At 40.2% G+C, this 19,059-nt stretch overlaps 1 protein-coding gene across 8 annotated transcripts in view; it reads right to left on the bottom strand.

Moving 5' to 3' along the window:
- The window catches only part of LOC108697270 (dysferlin), a 179,708-nt gene that overhangs the window by 33,895 nt on the left and 126,754 nt on the right, over positions 1-19,059 (bottom strand). For 6 of the 8 annotated variants that reach the window (XM_041586971.1, XM_041586976.1, XM_041586949.1 and 3 more), the window contains 2 exons: positions 11,825-11,923; positions 6,628-6,756 (listed from right to left, as the gene is read on the bottom strand). In XM_041586971.1, coding sequence (XP_041442905.1) covers positions 6,628-6,756; positions 11,825-11,923 — 228 coding nt within the window. Of the gene's footprint in view, positions 1-6,627; positions 6,757-11,824; positions 11,924-15,154; positions 15,167-19,059 lie in introns of all 8 variants that reach the window. The other 2 variants (XM_041586944.1, XM_041586953.1) reach the window with 1 other exon arrangement.

Here is a 19,059-nt window from a genome sequence, read left to right as displayed (position 1 = left end):
TTCTAATGAGCAATAGAAAGGGATCCAGAGGAAAGAAAGGCCCTTATGGTCTCTGAAGTTAGAGGAACCACAACTCTACCTTCTGCCAAAAACCTCTTGGATTTTTATGGTCACAAGCTGATATTTCCATTACATGCATAATTAATTATTAAGAGCAGCTCCATTGATATATTTCCTCTTCACTTTCCTTGGATTATTATGTAACAATGATTTATCCTACAGGAGCCCAGCTAGTTGCCCAAATTCTAAACTAGTAAACCTCAGACAGTAATCACGGGATTAGGTTCATTTGGTGTCCTTCTGTAAAGAGCTATATTCACCATTATGTTACCGAGGTTTCATTGCTTTGTTCCTAACAAACAAAATAGATTCATGTGCTGATGTTGGCTAAGGCTTTATATGACAAAAGAAAAGAGAGGGTTCCTGGAAATATTTCTCATAAAAAGCTATAAAAAACACAACATCCAATGTCTAAACCATTAGGAGATGTCATGGAAAGGAGAAATGGCCTTGGCTATGGCAATCACTTCACTTGGGAAGATGGCTTATTGGGGGGGTGAGTTAGGGAGACAGATATGACATTGCCCAGTCATATATAGTTTTATGGCCATGAAATTGTTTTTAACAAGCCAAGGAAATGCATCATAGATGCTTGAGAGAATTTTAAGGTTGCAACACTTTTATTTTCCTCAGTGTGAGCTTAGGTCTCCAACTATCCTTACATGGCCAAGCAACAATACAAGTCAAAGTTTGAGAATAATATTACTAGTGGATTAGCAACAGTCGTATGGACCATGGTTGAAAATGTTGTACAGGACCCACTGTAATTGCAAAACCAAAAACCCTATATGGCCTACAGTTTCTTTATCCAATGTTTGTATGCACTCAAATCCAACGGTGCCTGCATATGAAATTGTTATCTGGCATCTTCATGTTTCATAATTGTGTTTGGCACCATGGTGCCCTCTAAAGTCCCAAAGCAGGATAAAGTCACTTCCTATGCAACCCAAACATCTGAAACACTACCAGTAATTACTCCTCCATTCCTTTATATCTGTAAGGTACTTGTGCCAAAATTGTCTAGTGCTCTGTCCGATGTGGGGTGCAGGCGCAGGGGTGCGCAGGCTTCTGGGCATCTTCGGCGTCTGACGCCCACGTTCGCGTCTTTGCGCGGGCGCGCGTCCGTTTATTCGGACGCGAGCGCGTCGCGACGGACGCGAGCGCGCTAATTGACGCTCTGCGTCAATCACGCTGCGGCGTCACGTTTGGCGCCAAATCTGTCCCTTTAAATAGTCTTCAGCAAAAGCAAACGGTGCTTGGTTATTTCCTTGCTTGGACTCGTTCCTGTTTGTTCCTGCTTGCCTTTTGGATTTGCTTCTCTCGTTACCGACCTCGGCCTGACTTTGGATTTCGCTTGTCTTCTGCTTGCCTACTGACTTCTGCCTGTTTACCATTTCGATAATCTTCTGCCTGCCTTTTGACCTCGGCCTGTCCCTCACTACGTCTTGTCTGCTGCCTGCCTATCGACCATCTGCCTGTTCTACGACTACGACTTCGCTTCAACTTGCACTTGAATCATCCCTACGGGTTCAGTGAGCTGTACACTAAACAGCAGTTCTAACTGCTCTTCCTATATTGTCTCCAAAGAGCCTGACAGAATAACCAAGCCAGAATGGAGCCTTCGGAAGAGTTGCCTACGCTGGTCGATCTTTCTCAACAGATTTTGTCCCTTATTCAAGTAGTGAGAGAACTTCGGGGTGACTATATTCATGTGCAAGAACAATTACAGAGTTTGCAGATGTCCACAGTACCGCCAGACGCCTCCGCTTCCGGATTATCAGCTACTGCGTCAGGAGGGGCAGCTTCTTCCTCTCATCAGGAACCCAAGGTTGCTATGCCCGACAAATTTTCTGGAGACCAAAAGACTTTCAGAACCTTTGTTAATAGTTGTCGGCTCCTGTTTACCTTAAAGCCTCAGTCTCATGCTACTGATCAGATCCGGGTTGGAGTTATGATTTCGTTGCTTCAAGGGCAACCCCAGGCCTGGGCTCATCGCTTATTGGAGCAAAACAGCCCCTTGTTAGCAACTACCGACTCATTTATCCAGGCTTTGGCAAAGATTTATGAGGATCCTCATAAGGTGGAAACAGCAGAAGCGGCTATACGAAATCTGCGTCAGCTTCGCCGTCCTGTTGAAGAATATGTGGCAGAATTCCGGTGCTGGGCCCCAGATACTCTGTGGAATGATAGGGCTCTTCGACATCAATTTCGTCTGGGGTTATCGGAAACTTTAAGGGACGAATTGGCAAGAGTCAGGTTACCGTCTTCATTGGAGGAAGTAATTTCACTGGCCGTCCAGATTGATCAAAGAATTAGAGAAAGACGCCAAGAAAGAGGTGTTGGTCCCTCAATTCCGGAATGGGTGCTGCCTACAGCTCCTCCTCCAGTTTATCCTATTTCTTCCTCTGATCCCGAACCTATGCAGATTGGGGTGGTTCGAAAGACACTTTCTGTGGAGGAAAGACTTCGTCGTAGACGGTTGAATTTGTGTCTTTACTGTGGCCTTGCTGGACATTTACTTAAAGATTGTCCCACACGACCCAATGGTAAAAATCGTCTTCTTCATTCTCCTATTTTACCATGTATTCCACCTCTTCAGTCTTATATTCTTCTTCATCTGTCGTTTCAGTGGAACAAAAGAAGAATTGAAGTAGATGCGGTTGTGGACTCAGGAGCTTGTGGGTGCTTCATCAACCAGGCATTCGCAAGTCTTCATCAACTTCCTTTGGTCCCAAAGATTCAGCCCATTCCAGTTAAGATGGCGGATGGCAATTTCATTTCTTCTGGACCTGTATCCTTGGAAACCCCACATATTTTGACTTTTTCTGTTCAGGGGCATTATGAGTTATTAAAGTTTGATGTCATGGAAAATCTGCTTTTTCCTGTTATTCTTGGAATTCCGTGGTTAAGAAGTCATAACCCTAGTGTTGATTGGCAGTCTGGGACAATCCTTTTTAATTCTAATTATTGTCGAAAAAATTGTCTTCCGTCCGCACCAGTCTTGGCTTTGAATACTTCGGATGACGAGATTCTTCAGTTCGTTCCTCAAGTTTATCATGATTTTTCAGACGTATTCAGTAAGAAAGCAGCAGATACTCTTCCTCCTCATAGGAGTTATGATTGTCCTATTGATCTCCTCCCTGGGGCAGCTATTCCTTTCGGAAGGATTTACCCTTTATCTGAACCTGAGCTGGCTACTTTGAAGGATTATATTGACGAAAATCTCGCTAAAGGTTTTATTCGTCATTCTACGTCTCCGGCTGGAGCAGGTATCTTTTTCGTTGAAAAGAAGGACCACTCCTTAAGACCCTGCATTGATTTTCGAGAGCTTAACAAGGTTACAGTTAAGAATCGCTATCCGTTGCCTCTTATTCCTGATCTTTTTCAAAGACTTCGTCATGCCAAAATTTTTTCAAAATTTGATCTCCGGGGGGCTTACAATTTAATTCGTATTCGAGAAGGAGATGAGTGGAAGACTGCATTTCGTTCTCGTTATGGACATTTTGAGTATACTGTAATGCCTTTTGGTTTGTGCAACGCCCCGGCTACGTTTCAACATTTTGTTAATGATATTTTTCATGATCTTCTGGACCAATTCGTCATCGTCTATCTGGATGATATTTTGATTTTTTCCAATTCATTAGAGGAACATCGAAGTCATGTGAGAGAAGTTCTTTTAAGGCTCAGACATCATCAATTATATGCCAAAGCTTCCAAATGTGACTTTGAGAAGGCTAGTATTGAATTTCTGGGTTTCGTAGTTTCCGATCAAGGTTTTAAGATGGACATCAAAAAAGTGGAAGCGGTTATCAATTGGCCTTCTCCTGTGGATCGAAAAGGAGTGCAACGTTTTGTGGGGTTCGCCAACTTTTATAGGAGATTCATTAAAAAATTTTCTGCTATTATCAAACCCCTCACGGATCTCACAAGCAACAAGATTAAATTTTCTTGGTCTTCGGGTGCTCAACAAGCCTTTGATTATTTGAAAAAATTGTTTGTCTCAGCTCCTATTCTTGTTCATTCGGATGTCTCTAAACCTTTTACCCTAGAAGTTGATGCTTCAGAAGTGGCCATCGGAGCAATTCTCTCTCAGCGAGCTGGTCCTAAAGATGTTCTACATCCGGTGGCATTCTTTTCTAAAAAACTAAGCCCTACGGAAAGAAATGATGATGTTGGGGACCGTGAACTCTTAGCCATCAAAGGGGCATTAGAAGAATGGCGGCATCTTCTTGAAGGGGCTTCTCATCCAATTATTGTTTTCACCGATCACAAGAACTTGGAGTACTTACGTACGGCAAAAAGGCTGAATCCTCGTCAAGCGAGATGGGCACTTTTCTTTTCTCGCTTCCAATTCCATGTTACTTATAAACCTGGTTCTAAGAATATAAAGGCAGACGCTTTATCTAGAATTTTTCCAGTGGAAAAGGATACTACGCTTCCTGACACTATTCTTCAGCCTGGACATTTTTTATTGTTACAATCTTCTTTTATGGAGAATTTGAGAAATGCTCCTCAGTCGGTGTTGGATTATCCTGGGGTTAACGATTTACTTCTTGAAGGTAATCTGCTTTTACGAAATAATAGATTGGTGGTTCCTCCTAAACTTCGTGTAGAGGCTCTTAAACTTATTCATGACCATCCTTTGGCCGGACATTCTGGAATTCGGAAGACTCTGGATTTAGCAAGACGTTTCTTTTGGTGGCCTTCTTTAGTAAAAGAATGTATATCTTTTGTTCGTTCTTGTGACTCCTGTGCCAGATCTAAACCGTCCCACAACAAACCTGTTGGTTTACTTCGCCCTTTGCCAATTCCTGAAAGGCCATGGAGTTCTATTTCGATGGATTTTATTGTAGAGCTTCCTCCTTCCAACAATTATAACACTGTTTTTGTGGTCGTGGATCGTCTCACCAAGATGGCTCACTTTATCCCACTCCCTCGGTTACCTTCTGCGGCAGCTACGGCAGATGTCTTTATTAAAGAAATTGTGAGACTGCATGGTTTACCTCAAGAAATCATTTCGGATCGGGGTTCGCAGTTTACTTCTAAATTTTGGACTGCTTTGTGTAAGGCCCTTAATATTTCTTTATCCCGATCTTCTGCTTACCATCCGCAAACCAATGGGCAAACAGAAAGAACTAATCAGACTCTTGAACAGTATATCCGCACCTTTTCTTCTCATCTACAAGATAATTGGTATTCTCTTCTTCCTTGTGCAGAATTTTGTTACAACGATTCATTACATTCTTCCACGGGCCAAACTCCTTTTTTCTCTAATATAGGGTTCCATCCTATTATGTTCCCTGATGTCTTGCCGGAAGTGACTCTTCCTTCTCTACAGGATCGCCTTAAATTTCTCAACCAGAACTCCGGGATCCTAAAGACACACATAAGTAAAGCTCAACAAAACTTTAAGATTTTTTCAGATCGTAGACGAGGAAAAGATCCTGAGTTTAAGGTCAATGATAAGGTTTGGCTTTCTACACTGAATCTTCGTCTTTCAAATCCCTCGAAGAAGTTGGCTCCAAGGTTCTTGGGACCCTTCTCCATCAAAAGGGTAATTAATCCTGTTTCCTTTGAATTAGATTTACCGGAGTCTTTGAAAGTGTATCCTGTCTTCCATGCTGCACTACTCAAGAAATTTGTGCCTAATACGTTTCCTGGGCGTATTCCTCTTCCTCCTCCAGCGATCTCTTGTCAGGATGGAGTTGAATTTGAGGTCGAAAGAGTTTTGGACTCAAGGTTTCGGGGTAAGAAGTTACAGTATTTGATCAAGTGGAAGGGATTTCCTAATGAAGAGAATTCCTGGGAACCAGTGGAGAATATTCATGCACCAAGATTGGTTTCAGCATTCCACAGAAATCATCCGGAAAAAGCCTGCTGAAGACGTCCTGAGGCCATCCCTCAGGGGGGGGCAATGTAAGGTACTTGTGCCAAAATTGTCTAGTGCTCTGTCCGATGTGGGGCGCAGGCGCAGGGGTGCGCAGGCTTCTGGGCATCTTCGGCGTCTGACGCCCACGTTCGCGTCTTTGCGCGGGCGCGCGTCCGTTTATTCGGACGCGAGCGCGTCGCGACGGACGCGAGCGCGCTAATTGACGCTCTGCGTCAATCACGCTGCGGCGTCACGTTTGGCGCCAAATCTGTCCCTTTAAATAGTCTTCAGCAAAAGCAAACGGTGCTTGGTTATTTCCTTGCTTGGACTCGTTCCTGTTTGTTCCTGCTTGCCTTTTGGATTTGCTTCTCTCGTTACCGACCTCGGCCTGACTTTGGATTTCGCTTGTCTTCTGCTTGCCTACTGACTTCTGCCTGTTTACCATTTCGATAATCTTCTGCCTGCCTTTTGACCTCGGCCTGTCCCTCACTACGTCTTGTCTGCTGCCTGCCTATCGACCATCTGCCTGTTCTACGACTACGACTTCGCTTCAACTTGCACTTGAATCATCCCTACGGGTTCAGTGAGCTGTACACTAAACAGCAGTTCTAACTGCTCTTCCTATATTGTCTCCAAAGAGCCTGACAATATCCATAGTAGGTATCTAAATGTACAGAACATTGTTTGTTAAAGCATACCTTAAATTCTCCAACCACTGAAGGATCTTCTGTCTCATCTTGTGTCTTCCCTCTGTATAGTTTGAAAGTTCGGCAAAAGTCTGAGAGCCCTTCGTAATCTTCTATATTCTCTAGTTCTGTGTCCAGTACCTGTAGGGGCAGTTCTTCTGGGTTAGAATCTTTAACTGTGATCATTTTTATTGAATGCTATGAACAGGCTTCAAAACAAAGAATGATACCCAATACAGAGCCCAGTAGAAACCTCTACAACTACAGAATGAACTAATGGCAACTGCTCTCTGTACATAACCCTTCATCTTATCTCCAGTATTTACAAAGCACCACCCATAGACATTGTGCAGCACTATTTGGGCTTAACATCTCAAATAGTTTAATGTCCCACCTCTAGTAAGCCAATATCTGCTCTTGAGACATTCTGGTGAATCTTGTAGGATACTGATGCTATATAAAGGATTCTGTTACAACCCCCTTTCTAAGTATGAGACCCCAAATGTGGCTCCAAAGACTTGTTAGTGTAAGCCCCTAAAGAAAAAAAAATAATAAATGAATACTTGCCATCTAAGGGAGAGCATAGGGTTAGTCTGTTAAATAAATACATGATTCAAGGAAGGAGCAAACCAGCTACATTATAATCCATGAAACTCAGGAAATTAGTATTTAATATCATATTGGTTGTGATTTAGCTTTGCCGTTCATTCTCCGTGCAGTTTTGCTATATAGAGAGTTGCAGTGCTGCCAAATTATTATTATTTTCTAATACTTAATTTAGTGTACACTGAGCCCAGAGCCTTTCCAATGCCAACTACAGTACAGCTGCTGCAAGTACTCCAAGTAGTCTATTAAGCTGAAATCTGTATTTGTGTGGTCAAGAGGCCTACGTTACAACACCCAAAGATCCCACACTAACATTGGCGAGTTCAGTGCTTAAGAGGCATTTCTGGTTCCATAAGGTTAACCGCTGCTACTTACTTTTCAGTTTTAACTCTTGAGACCTCTAGAAAGATTCTCGGTCTGTTGACATCTGGGGTATGAATGCTCTTAGCTAAAGAATTTAACTCAATAGCTGCTGATCTTGGGAAGGATTTTTCTCAGAGACTAAGAGACCACCTCTGGTCCTACAGGAGGTGTCATCTAGACTTTTGAAACTTGTCACAATATTTTGCTGATCTCAATACATATTTGGTGCTTTTAATGTTTTCAGATAGAAGTTTTACTACTTCAATAGAAGTATAATGATGTAGGATCAGTGTTGCAGTACTTCAAGCTGTTGTTGCAGTCAATGAAGGTCCTGTCTTGGTCTTGTCTACTACTGCACTGAGTCTTGCTTGTCCAGCAATAAGACACTAGCCTTCTGCTTTTGGACTGTTAGTCATTCAACTGCTGGTGGGCGACAGTTTTCTCAAAAGCTTTTCACCCTATCCTTTTTGGCAAAACCATTGTCCCCACAACACACACAAATATTTCTTAAAGGAGAAGGAAAGGTTAAAACTAAGTAAGCCTTATCAGAAAGGTCCATCTAAATATACCAGTAAACCCCCAAAGTAGTGCTGCTCTGAGTCCTCTGTCAATAGAAACACCACATTTATTTCCTTCTATTGTGTACTCATGGGCTTCTGTATCAGACTTCCTGCCTTCAGCTTAAACCTCCAGGGCTAGGGCTTGAGCATGCTCAGTTTGCTCCTCTTCCCCACCCCCCTCCCTTCTCTACTGTAATCTGAGCCCAGAGCAGGGAGAGACTCAGGCAGGAAGTGATGTCACACCACATTAATACTGCAGCTCCTATCCTAAACATCCTAGAGCTTTTTATGGTAAAACATTCTACAGAATAAATATAGAATTCTAGCTTGCACTATTGCAGCTAATCTATTGGCAATAAAATGCCTCCGTAGCTTTCCTTCTCCTTTAATTATTTCCCTGTGCTTGGAAGCCAAAAAAGAATAGAATGAACTGCCCGAGTAAGACCTTTGAAGCAGTAGCCATAAAGAAATGATCAAGTTGTACAGTTGTACCTTAATGGCAGAATAAATGATTGTGAAATTAAACATCTGCATGTTTTTTTCTAATGTACTCTGAATGCATTTCCCGATTTGCTCCTCCATACAGATCTCTCCCTAAATCTCATGATATTATTATTATTATTTATTTATTTAAATCTTCAGACACACATGCAGGTAACGATTGCCTATTTCACACATATTTATTCTCAGTACAGATCAAACTCCAGGCCTTGCCATTTAGGATTGACGAACTGGAGGGTCTAGATGAGGTGACAGATCTATATAAGTTTAAGAGTTGCATAGAAATTGGTCTGTCGAGGAATAAGAGTGAAAAATAAATTAAGCTTTTCCTTTTTTTATGCACTTTCATTTTGCAGAATAAATGTGGAGCTATTAAAGACTCAGGGGACTAAGCCTAGCAAGGCTCCAAAAAAAGGAGCTGCACATACACTTCCATATTTAACGTCTAACCTCGCATGGACACATTTATATATTTATAGTGGATTCTGGAAGCACTACTTTAAGCAAATATTAATCCTGCTGAAGTGTGCTTAGTACAGGGGAATACTGTACATAAAGTGACATGGTATGGTATTAGTCTATAGAGGCTATACGTATATTCAGTGGACTGTTCCTGCTGGATTGTGCTTAGAATAGGAATACCTATATTTGAATAGTGATGGGCGAATTTATTCGCTAGGCGCGAATTCGCGGCGAATTTGCGCGATTCGCCGCCAGCGAATAAATTCGCAAAACGCCCGCGAAAATTCGCGGCAAAAATGAGACGCCGGCGTGAAAAACGAGACGTTTCGCGAATTTTTCGCCGTTTCGCGAATTTCGGCAAAGCGAAACGGCGCAAATTCGCCCATCACTATATTTGAACAGTTTAATGAGATCTCTCTGTACAGGCTATGACTAAACATACAGAGATTTGTTCTTGCAAATGGAGAATTCCATTACTGTATATCAATAGCCAATACATACCCAGAATCCATACCCCTTCCTGTCTTCTCATAAGAGGAATTCGACTTGGACATCATTTCATTAAGGCTTGGGGAGGCCAAGCCTTAATGAAAGCCTTAGGGGCAAATTCACTAAGCGCCGAAGCGCCGAACGCTAGCGTTAATTCGCTAGCGTTTGGCATTTTCGTTACTGCGCAAATTCACTAACGAACGCTGGCGTAGATTCACTAGTGTTACTTAGCACCCTTACGCCTGGCGAATTTTCGCTACGGACGTAACTACGCAAATTCACGAACGCGCGCAGTGTACGAACGCTACCTTTTACGCTAGACTTCCTTCACCACCTCAGACCAGGCGAAGCGCAATAGAGTAGATAGGGATTGCTTCAAAAAAAGTCAAAATTTTTTCTAAGTTCTAAGTCCCAAAAAACGCTGGCGTGTTTTCTACATTATGGGTGATAGGCTGAAAAAGATCGAAAAATTTTTTGGGGCTCCCCTCCTTCCCCCCTACATTTCCTAACTCATGGCAACTTACCTAGACAGTGGGCACATGTGTAGGGCAAAAAAAAAATTTTATTTGATGTTTTGAAGGTTTTCTAGGCATTTGTAGTGCTGATACGTATTCCTCCATTGAATTTGGCGCCGTATGCAAATTAACCTTCGCTAGCGTAACTTCGCTTCACTTAGCGAATCAACGCTAGCGCAACTTCGCAACCTTACGCTACCCCTGTGCGCAACTTCGGGTTTTAGTGAATTTGTGGAGCGCTGGCGAAACTACGAATCTTAGTGAATTTGCCCCTTAGAGTGACTGGGACTGTGACACTTTTTTAGATGCCACAGAATCAGAATGATAGGAGGGCCAAATCAGCTATTTCAGCAATGATTAGAAACCTTAACCACTCCACATATAAAATTCACCCTCAGCCTATGTTTATAAGAAATGTTATGGCCAAGCAAACAGTAAACCCTTCACAAAACCAAGAATAGAGAAAGACTTTAATATTTAAAGGTATAGGATCTGTTTTCTCCGTAATTATAAAACAGTAGCTTGTACTCGATCCCAACTAAGATATAATTAATCCTTATTGGAAGCAAAACCAGCCTATTGGGTTTATTTAATATTTATATGATTTTCTTTAGACTTAACGTATGAAGATCCAAATTACAGAAAGATCCGTTAACAGGAAAAACCTAAGGTCCCGAGCATTCTGGATAACAGGTTCCATACCTGTATAGAATCTGTTATGCAGGAACCTGTTATGCAGAGAGCTCCAAATTACAGAAATGCCATCTCCCATAGAGTCCATATTAATCAAATAATTCACATCTTTCTTTTTTGCTGTAATAATAAAACACTGCCTTGTACTTGATCTCAACTAAGATATAATTAAATCTTATTGAAGGCAAAACAATCCTATTAGGTTTATTTAGGGGCCCATTTATAAAACCTCGATTTTTTTTTTCTAGTTGAAGTTTTTAGGGGGAAAAAACTCAAATTATTAGAGATTTATTATATGCCAAAGCTGCTAAAAACCCGGATCTGAAAACACTCCATCACAACCCTGTCAAGGTCATGTAGAAGTCAATGGCAGACGTCCCTGAAGTTGTTCCTTGACATTGTGATCTGCACTGAAAAAAGTCGATAAAGTCGAGTTTTCATTTTATTCTCATTATAGTGCTTTGAGAGTTATTTTAAAACTATGATTCATAGATCCGAATATAAAAAGCAAAAATGCTGAATGATTAAAAAAAAATATATGAAACTTCGAAAACCTTGAAAACTCTGAATGGCTAGGAAAAATGTCCAGTGGGATCAGCACAGCTCTCTTGACTTCTATAGGACCTTGGCTGCTTTTACTTGCTGAAGTTTTGTATTAGATTTTCTTGTGGTTTTTACACTTCATAAATCTTGAATTTTTAGGGTTTTAGAGAAATTAAAAAAAAAAGATTTTTAGAGAAAAAATTTGATTTATGAAAAAAATAGAAATTTGAATGTTAGTAAATAGGCCCCTTAAAGTATGGAGATCCAGATTACAGAAAGACTCCTTATCTGGAAAACCCCAGGTCCATTTTGATCCTATACCTTTATATATGTTTACCTATTAAAAACTGAAGGGATAGTGGATCATTTACCTAAAGTAAATATATAAATACAACCTCTATAATCAGCAATAGGCTAAGCATCATTTAAAATGTCTTTTTTAGGGTCCCCCATAATATGAACAAGAAGAAAGCTTACCTGCAAGGTATCAAATCCTTTCTCCAGGTATGTTCCACATTTCTCTTTCTCCCCAATAGAAGCATAGAACTTGCTCCACCAATCAATGAACTCTTCCTCCTTTGGAGAAAAAAATAAATATACACATATGCATCTAATAAGTGAATTAGACCGACGACCATGTTGCTTTCCAGAAACGAGGCCGATCATTACAAAATCAATTAAAGCCCAAATATGGAATAAAGCTGAAAATGTTCAAAAAATACAAGAATATAACACCATGCACCTTTTTAAATAAACAGAATTTTCATTAGAATATTCATTAAAATAAGTTAAAAGTGTGCAGTAGTGATGGGCAAATTTCTCCCGGTTTGTTTCGCTGAAAAAATCGTAAATTTCCATCTAAATTCACAAAATGGCGAAAAATTTGTGATACTCGAATTTTGACGCCGGCGTCAATTCATGTCAATTTTGATGGGAGAATCACGAATTTATTCGCTGGTGGTGAAACGTGGAAATTACTTCGCCCATCACTAGTGTGAAGCACCGTGTCAATCTCATTGTGACAATTCATTTCGTGACTTATGCTCTTTTCGGGACCACCGACAAAATATTGTCAGTTCTATACCTAAATCAGTTGACCGACATGGGGGCAGATTTATCGAGAGTAGAAGTGAATTCGAGGGAATTTTCGAAGTAAAAAAATTCGAAATTCAAAGTAATGTTTTGGATACTTCGACCATCAAATAGGATACTACGACTTCGAATTTACTTGGACTTCGATTCCAAGTAAATATCGTTTGACTATTCCGATTCGACCATTCGATAATCAAAGTACTGTCTCTTTAAAAAAACTTCGACTTCAATAGTTCGATAACTTAAACCTGCCAAATTGCTGTTTAGCCTATGGGGACCTTCTGTGTGTTTTGTTAAGTTTTTTTAAGTCGAATGATTTTTTGGGATCGTACCATAAAATCGTTCAAATCGAAGTACGATTGTACGATCGTACTATGATCGGAATACGATCATACAATGTATAAAATCCTCCGACTTTGAATTCGAATGTCGGAGGATTCTATTCGATGGTCGAATTTCGAAGTTTTTTCTACTTCGAAATTAAACCCTTGATAAATCTGCCCCTTGTTGTTACCAAAATGAAACAGCGTTTTAATTGCATGCATATGTCACTCGCTAGGGCAAGAGCCAAATCCTTAGCCCCCTGAAGAACAACGGCAGCCCAATTTCTCTTAATGACTCTGAAACCTAATCTATATACCGATCATAAGTCCTTAATGGAACGTATTAGAAGTTGCATGTTTTTTGGAAGAAATGTTTATTTTTTGTCTTGAACTGTATTTTCCAGAAATCCCACATAACGAACATGTTCTTAATTAAATACAAACCCTCGTGCCATTTGAGAGCAGAAAACTCCTCTCTTTTATCTTACGCATTATATTTATTGGCTTTGAAACCACAAAGAAGTTCTAAAAATGTGCTTCTAGATGTCGCCCATAGAATTCTAAAAAAATAACTAAACCTTAATTTGTGCAATTCCACAGGAGATAGCCTAATAGATCAATTGGGATATATTAAGATCTAATGAAATATTATTTGGAGAGTCGACAAATAACAAGTAAGACGGTAAAAGACCTGTCCCATCTATGAATATATTTACCCTGTAAGGCATGACATATCTTCAGCATGCACAGGTAGGCTAATATTTTCAAAGGTGTAGTTTTACTGGAGAAGCAAGTTGTGAACAACAGACTTTAAGGAGCAATCCATCTGTATAAAACAATAATTATGGAATGCCAAAGGCAGCAAATATTTCCCTCCAGTGAGGCCAGTGATGGACATGAAATAGATTCTTGATAGAGCATCTCAGTGCCGGGTTGAGGTGATGGAAACCCACCATGAAACCTTAAAGGGATACTGTCATCAGAAAACATGTTTTTTTCAGAATCAGTTAATAGTGCTGCTCCAGCAGAATTCTGCACTGAAATCCATTTCTCAAAAGAGCAAACAGATTTTTTTATATTCAATTTTGAAATCTGACATGGGGCTAGACATTTTGTCAATTTCCCAGCTGCCCCCAGTCATGTGACTTGTGCCTGCACTTTAGGAGAGAAATGCTTTCTGGCAGGCTGCTGTTTCTCCTTCTCAATGTAACTGAATGTGTCTCAGTGAGACATGGGTTTTTACTATTGAGTGTTGTTCTTAGATCTACCAGGGAGCTGTTATCTTGTGTTAGGGAGCTGTTATCTGGTTACCTTCCCTTTGTTCTTTTGTTTGGCTGCTGGAAGGAAAAAGGGAGGGGGTTGATATCACTCCAACTTGCAGTACAGCAGTAAAGAGTGATTGAAGTTTATCAGAGCACAAGTCACATGACTTGGGGCAGCTGGGAAATTGACAATATGTCTAGCCCCATGTCAGATTTCAAAATTGAATATAAAAAAATCTGTTTGCTCTTTTGAGAAATGGATTTCAGTGCAGAATTCTGCTGGAGCAGCACTATTAACTGATTCATTTTGGAAAAAAAATGACAGTATCCCTTTAAACACATGGGCTACCAGTTTCTTTTGCTCTTCTCTGTCCCCAGGCTGAGCAAACTAAAGGTTCCATGAATGCCATCCTCCTTTGACAGACTTCCTTGTACCCTGGTGGGTAAAAATGACCTGGACACTGATTCACATTTGGCAAAGAGCCTCACTAGAGCTACTACCAACCCATAGGAGCAAGCTGTCCAACTACGTTTTTAAATTATATTTGTCATAGACCTTACTGCGGAATTGATTTTGTTGAAGGATATTATGCTTTCCATCTATGTTTTTGGTAATCAAGTCAACATTTTCGGATCTCTCATGCCTCTCCTCTAGTTTCTAATTAATGCCTCACCTAAAACTTCTTGGGTACTGAAACAAAGAATGAGATGGGCGACTTTCGTTCGTTTTGGTCGGCGCTCTCTTCTAGCAGGCAGTATAATTTTTCCATTTCTGCACCAAGAAACGGGAGATTCTGTTCTGAATTCATGAAACATTCCTGCTAGTAATGATGTCTATTTTAGTAATCCACAGAATTCCATCACACTGACCTCATGGAGAAAATCTAATAGAGGCTTATTGGATTTCTTGTTTTGAGCCGGCCATACGGGCTTTAAATGAATGCCCTGAATAGACATTGTTTTTAATGTGAGTTTAACATAAATTACATTTTAACTTTCCTTGTTTCCTTTCAACATACTCCTCCCGTGACATAAAAATCTAAAAGCCACAGTGAGCCTTCATGGCAGCCCTATGACATTCCACAGTCAACGAGTTGTCGAGAAAGTAATAACTTTGTGTGTTGACTTACCCAGAGTATCTTCTGCAGCCACAAAGCAAGAGAAGCTGTTTAGGTCACTAATATGGTATTTTCAAACATTCCTACTTAAAGGCTCAACTAATCAAGCTCAAACCTTATTGCAGTCATTAACTCTGCTGGAACCAGTTTGCATGAGACCTCACACAAATAAGCGGAGAAGTTTCAGTATCAATAAACCGTTTTCTTTTCGTTCATTTGATCATGGGACAAACTTTCAATGAAACAGAATTAATTATGGCGGTATATATTCTTATTATGTAAAAATATATGTACGATGAAATGGTTTTGTGTAGGCAAAATCATGGCCAGCGATGCATCATCTGTTCTCACTTACTTTAATCACATTGGTAATTGTGAGCGGTTATTTCAAGTCAGAGTAAACAAGAGTGTTTGTATCTGGGATTAGGAATCCTAATGCAATATATCCTAGAATTATGGGAACAAGGGCACAATGGCGGCGTTTGTCCTTGCGGAAATAAGTCTCATAAATAAACTTAGAACGTAAACATCTTTATCAGTGAATTTGTTTCCATATGGCTTTGCAAGATCTGATTGAATTCAAATAACCATTGCCCTTGTGTGTTTAACCATTGCAGTGCCACCATTGGTGCGGTTGGTCCATAACGAGTGTTTTCATTTGGACATAGGAAGACTTTGATTGTGGTCTGAACAAACGGATTCCAGCACAAGTCAGAAAGGTAGCATTTCCCCCAATCAAAAAGAATGAAATATATTTCTTAAAGGCCCACTAAGGTTTGGGTGGAGTTTATGGGGCTGATTCACTAACTTCGAGTGAAGGATTCGAAGGTAAAAAACTTCGAATTTTGAAGTTTTTTTTGGGCTACTTCGACCATCGAATGGGCTACTTCGACCTTCGACTACAACTACGACTTCGAATCGAAGGATTCGAAGTAAAAATCGTTCGACTATTCGACCATTCGATAGTCGAAGTACTGTCTCTTTAAATAAAACTTCGACCCCCTAGTTCGCCATCTAAAAGCTACCGAAGTCAATGTTAGCCTATGGGGAAGGTCCCCATAGGCTTGGCTAACTTTTTTTGATCGAAGGATTTTCCTTCGATCGTTGGATTAAAATCCTTCGAATCGTTCGATTCAAAGGATTTAATCGTTCGATCGAAGGAATTATCCTTCGATCGTTCGATCGCACTATCTGCGCTAAATCCTTCGACTTCGATATTCGAAGTCGAAGGATTTTAATTCCTAGTCGAATATCGAGGGTTAATTAACCCTCGATATTTGACCCTTAGTGAATCAGCCCCTAAGAGTTGTAACAAATACCAATTACAATAAAGGTATGGGACCTGTTATCCTGAAACCCCTCCAAATTACGGAAAGGCTGTCTACCACAGACTCCATTTTATCCAAATAACCCACATTTTAAAAAATGATTTCCTTTTTCTCTGTAATAATAAAACATTACCTTGTATTTGAGCCAAACTGAGATATAATTAATTGTTATTGGAGGCAAAACCGGTCTATTCGGTTTATTTAGGGGGCTATTTATCAAAGGTCGAGTTTGTGGAGTTTGAGAGGTTATTTATACCTCGAATAAACTCACAACTCAAATGTTTTTGCTAATTTATGAAAAAAAACTCGAACGTAAAAAACTGGAATCAGTGAATTAGGAGAGAAAACCCTGAATACTTGAATTTATCAAGTTTTCCCCAGGAAAAAACTTGAATCGCTTGAATTGAGTTTTCGAGTGAAACCCACTGAAAAAAAAACGATCATGAAGGCTACAAGCACCTTCAAATGGTTCAGGGGTCCTCTGCCATTGACTTCTACATGACCTTGACAGGTTTTAGCTGGAGTATTTTCGGATTCAAGCTATTTCCAGCTTTGATGTATAATAAATCTTGAACAATTCTAGTTTTTCTTTAAATGAGTATGAACCACCCTAACCAAAATTACGGAAAGATCCGCTACCCAGAAAATCCCAGGTGCCAAGCATTCTGGATAACAGGTCCCATACCTGTAATAATATTCTGTTTACTCAATTAGGGTATTATGCATCTAAAAGAGTTATGCAGGTCATTCTACTTACACAAAAACACCCTACTATAGTTCCAGGGGTACCCAGGGCACAAACAAACACTCACCCTAAATCTCCCCCTAACTGACCTTCAGACTGGGCCCCCTTAGCTCATAACAAGGTTACAGATATATAGAAACATTGGGGTGTCATCCTGCTATAGTTCCAGGGGTACCAAGGGTACAAATAAGAACTCACCCCAAATCTCCCCCTAACTGGCCTTCAGACTGGGCCCCCTTAGCTCATAACAAGGTTACAGATATAAAGAAACATTGGGGTGTCACCCTGCTATAGTTCCAGGGGTACCAAGGGTACAAATAAGCACTCACCCCAAATCTCCCCCTAACTGGCCTTCAGACTGGGCCCCCTTAGCTCATAACAAGGTTACAGATATATAGAAACATTGGGGTAACAGTCACCCTGCTATAGTTCCAGGGGTACCCAGTGCACAAATAAACTCTCACCCCAAATCTCCCCCTAACTGACCTTCAGGCTGGGCCCCCTTAGCTCATAACAAGGTTACAGATATATAGAAACATTGGGGTAACAGTCACCCTGCTATAGTTCCAGGGGTACCCAGGGCACAAATAAGCACTCATCCCAAATCTCCCCCTAACTGACCTTCAGACTGGGCCCCCTTAGCTCATAACAAGGTTACAGATATATAGAAACATTAGGGTGTCACCCTGCTATAGTTACAGGGGTACCCAGGGCACAAATAAGCACTCACCCCAAACCTCCCCCTAACTGGCCTTCAGACTGGGCCCCCTTAGCTCATAACAAGGACTACACTGTGGTGTAACTGACACCCTAGCATAATTTCAAGCGCATCCTTACAGCAAATAACTACTCAATCCTAATTGGGCCTCATCTTGAACTTTCAAGCTGTCATGGGCCCATATTTTTGGAACCTATGGGTGAGACCAATTACCTTGATGGGAGAAGCAATAAGCCAGGAAATAAATGTTCTACCTTAAATGCTCCTTTATAAATGTCATATTCAATGATCGTTTTACTACTGAATACACTGACATAACTTTTGCATAATAAAATCTTGGCTTTGTAAAATCCCTGAGTGCTAAAATAAAACAAACTGATAAGTTAGAAACTTAGAAGGAGTAAAAAAACAGGAGCCGCCCTTTTAAATCTGGCTCGTAAAATCACTTTGTCTTCTTAGAATGCAGAACCTCTTCCAATGTGGAGAAGTAACAGCCAGTGAGGGAACTGATCAGAAGGCTTAGACTAAAGTGCCTATTGGCAAGCACTTTAGATTGTGTCCATCGTATAATATATAATATATTACATTTGGTTACATTTGAAAGGAAGTGTAAGTGGTTACCATTAAGGATAAGTGCTTGATCTCATTTAAATTCTCTTGATTTGTTAAAAAAACACTAATTTGAAGCTATAGTGTCATTTTTATTTGATCTCTTAAATTTTTCTAATTTCATCAAGAATTAGGGACACAGATCAGGATTCATCTGATTTCCCAAAACGATCACAGGATTAGAATAGATAAATAGCACTTAACTTTACGGAATTAGAACCCTAAAAACATTTGACGAAGGGCAACAATTTTTTTTGAAAGATGATGTCTTCTGCATGTCTTTTTGGATTATATGTGGCAGTTGCATTTTAAATTTAATTTGATATTCAGCTAAATATGCAGATATGCTATTTGGCTGAATGCAACTCTTATAACTGCTGCGCATCCCTACAAAAAATACTGATGAAATTTTCTATGATATTTAAAAAAAAATTATTCCTAAAAACAAACAAAAACAAATTATTTCTGCAACACAAGCAAAAAAAAATTCTTGGAGATTTCTAAAATATAATCTCAG

The sequence above is a fragment of the Xenopus laevis genome, chromosome 1L (genome assembly GCF_017654675.1).
Source record: "Xenopus laevis strain J_2021 chromosome 1L, Xenopus_laevis_v10.1, whole genome shotgun sequence".
NCBI lineage: Eukaryota > Metazoa > Chordata > Amphibia > Anura > Pipidae > Xenopus > Xenopus laevis.
This window is presented reverse-complemented; position numbering and strand designations above follow the sequence as displayed.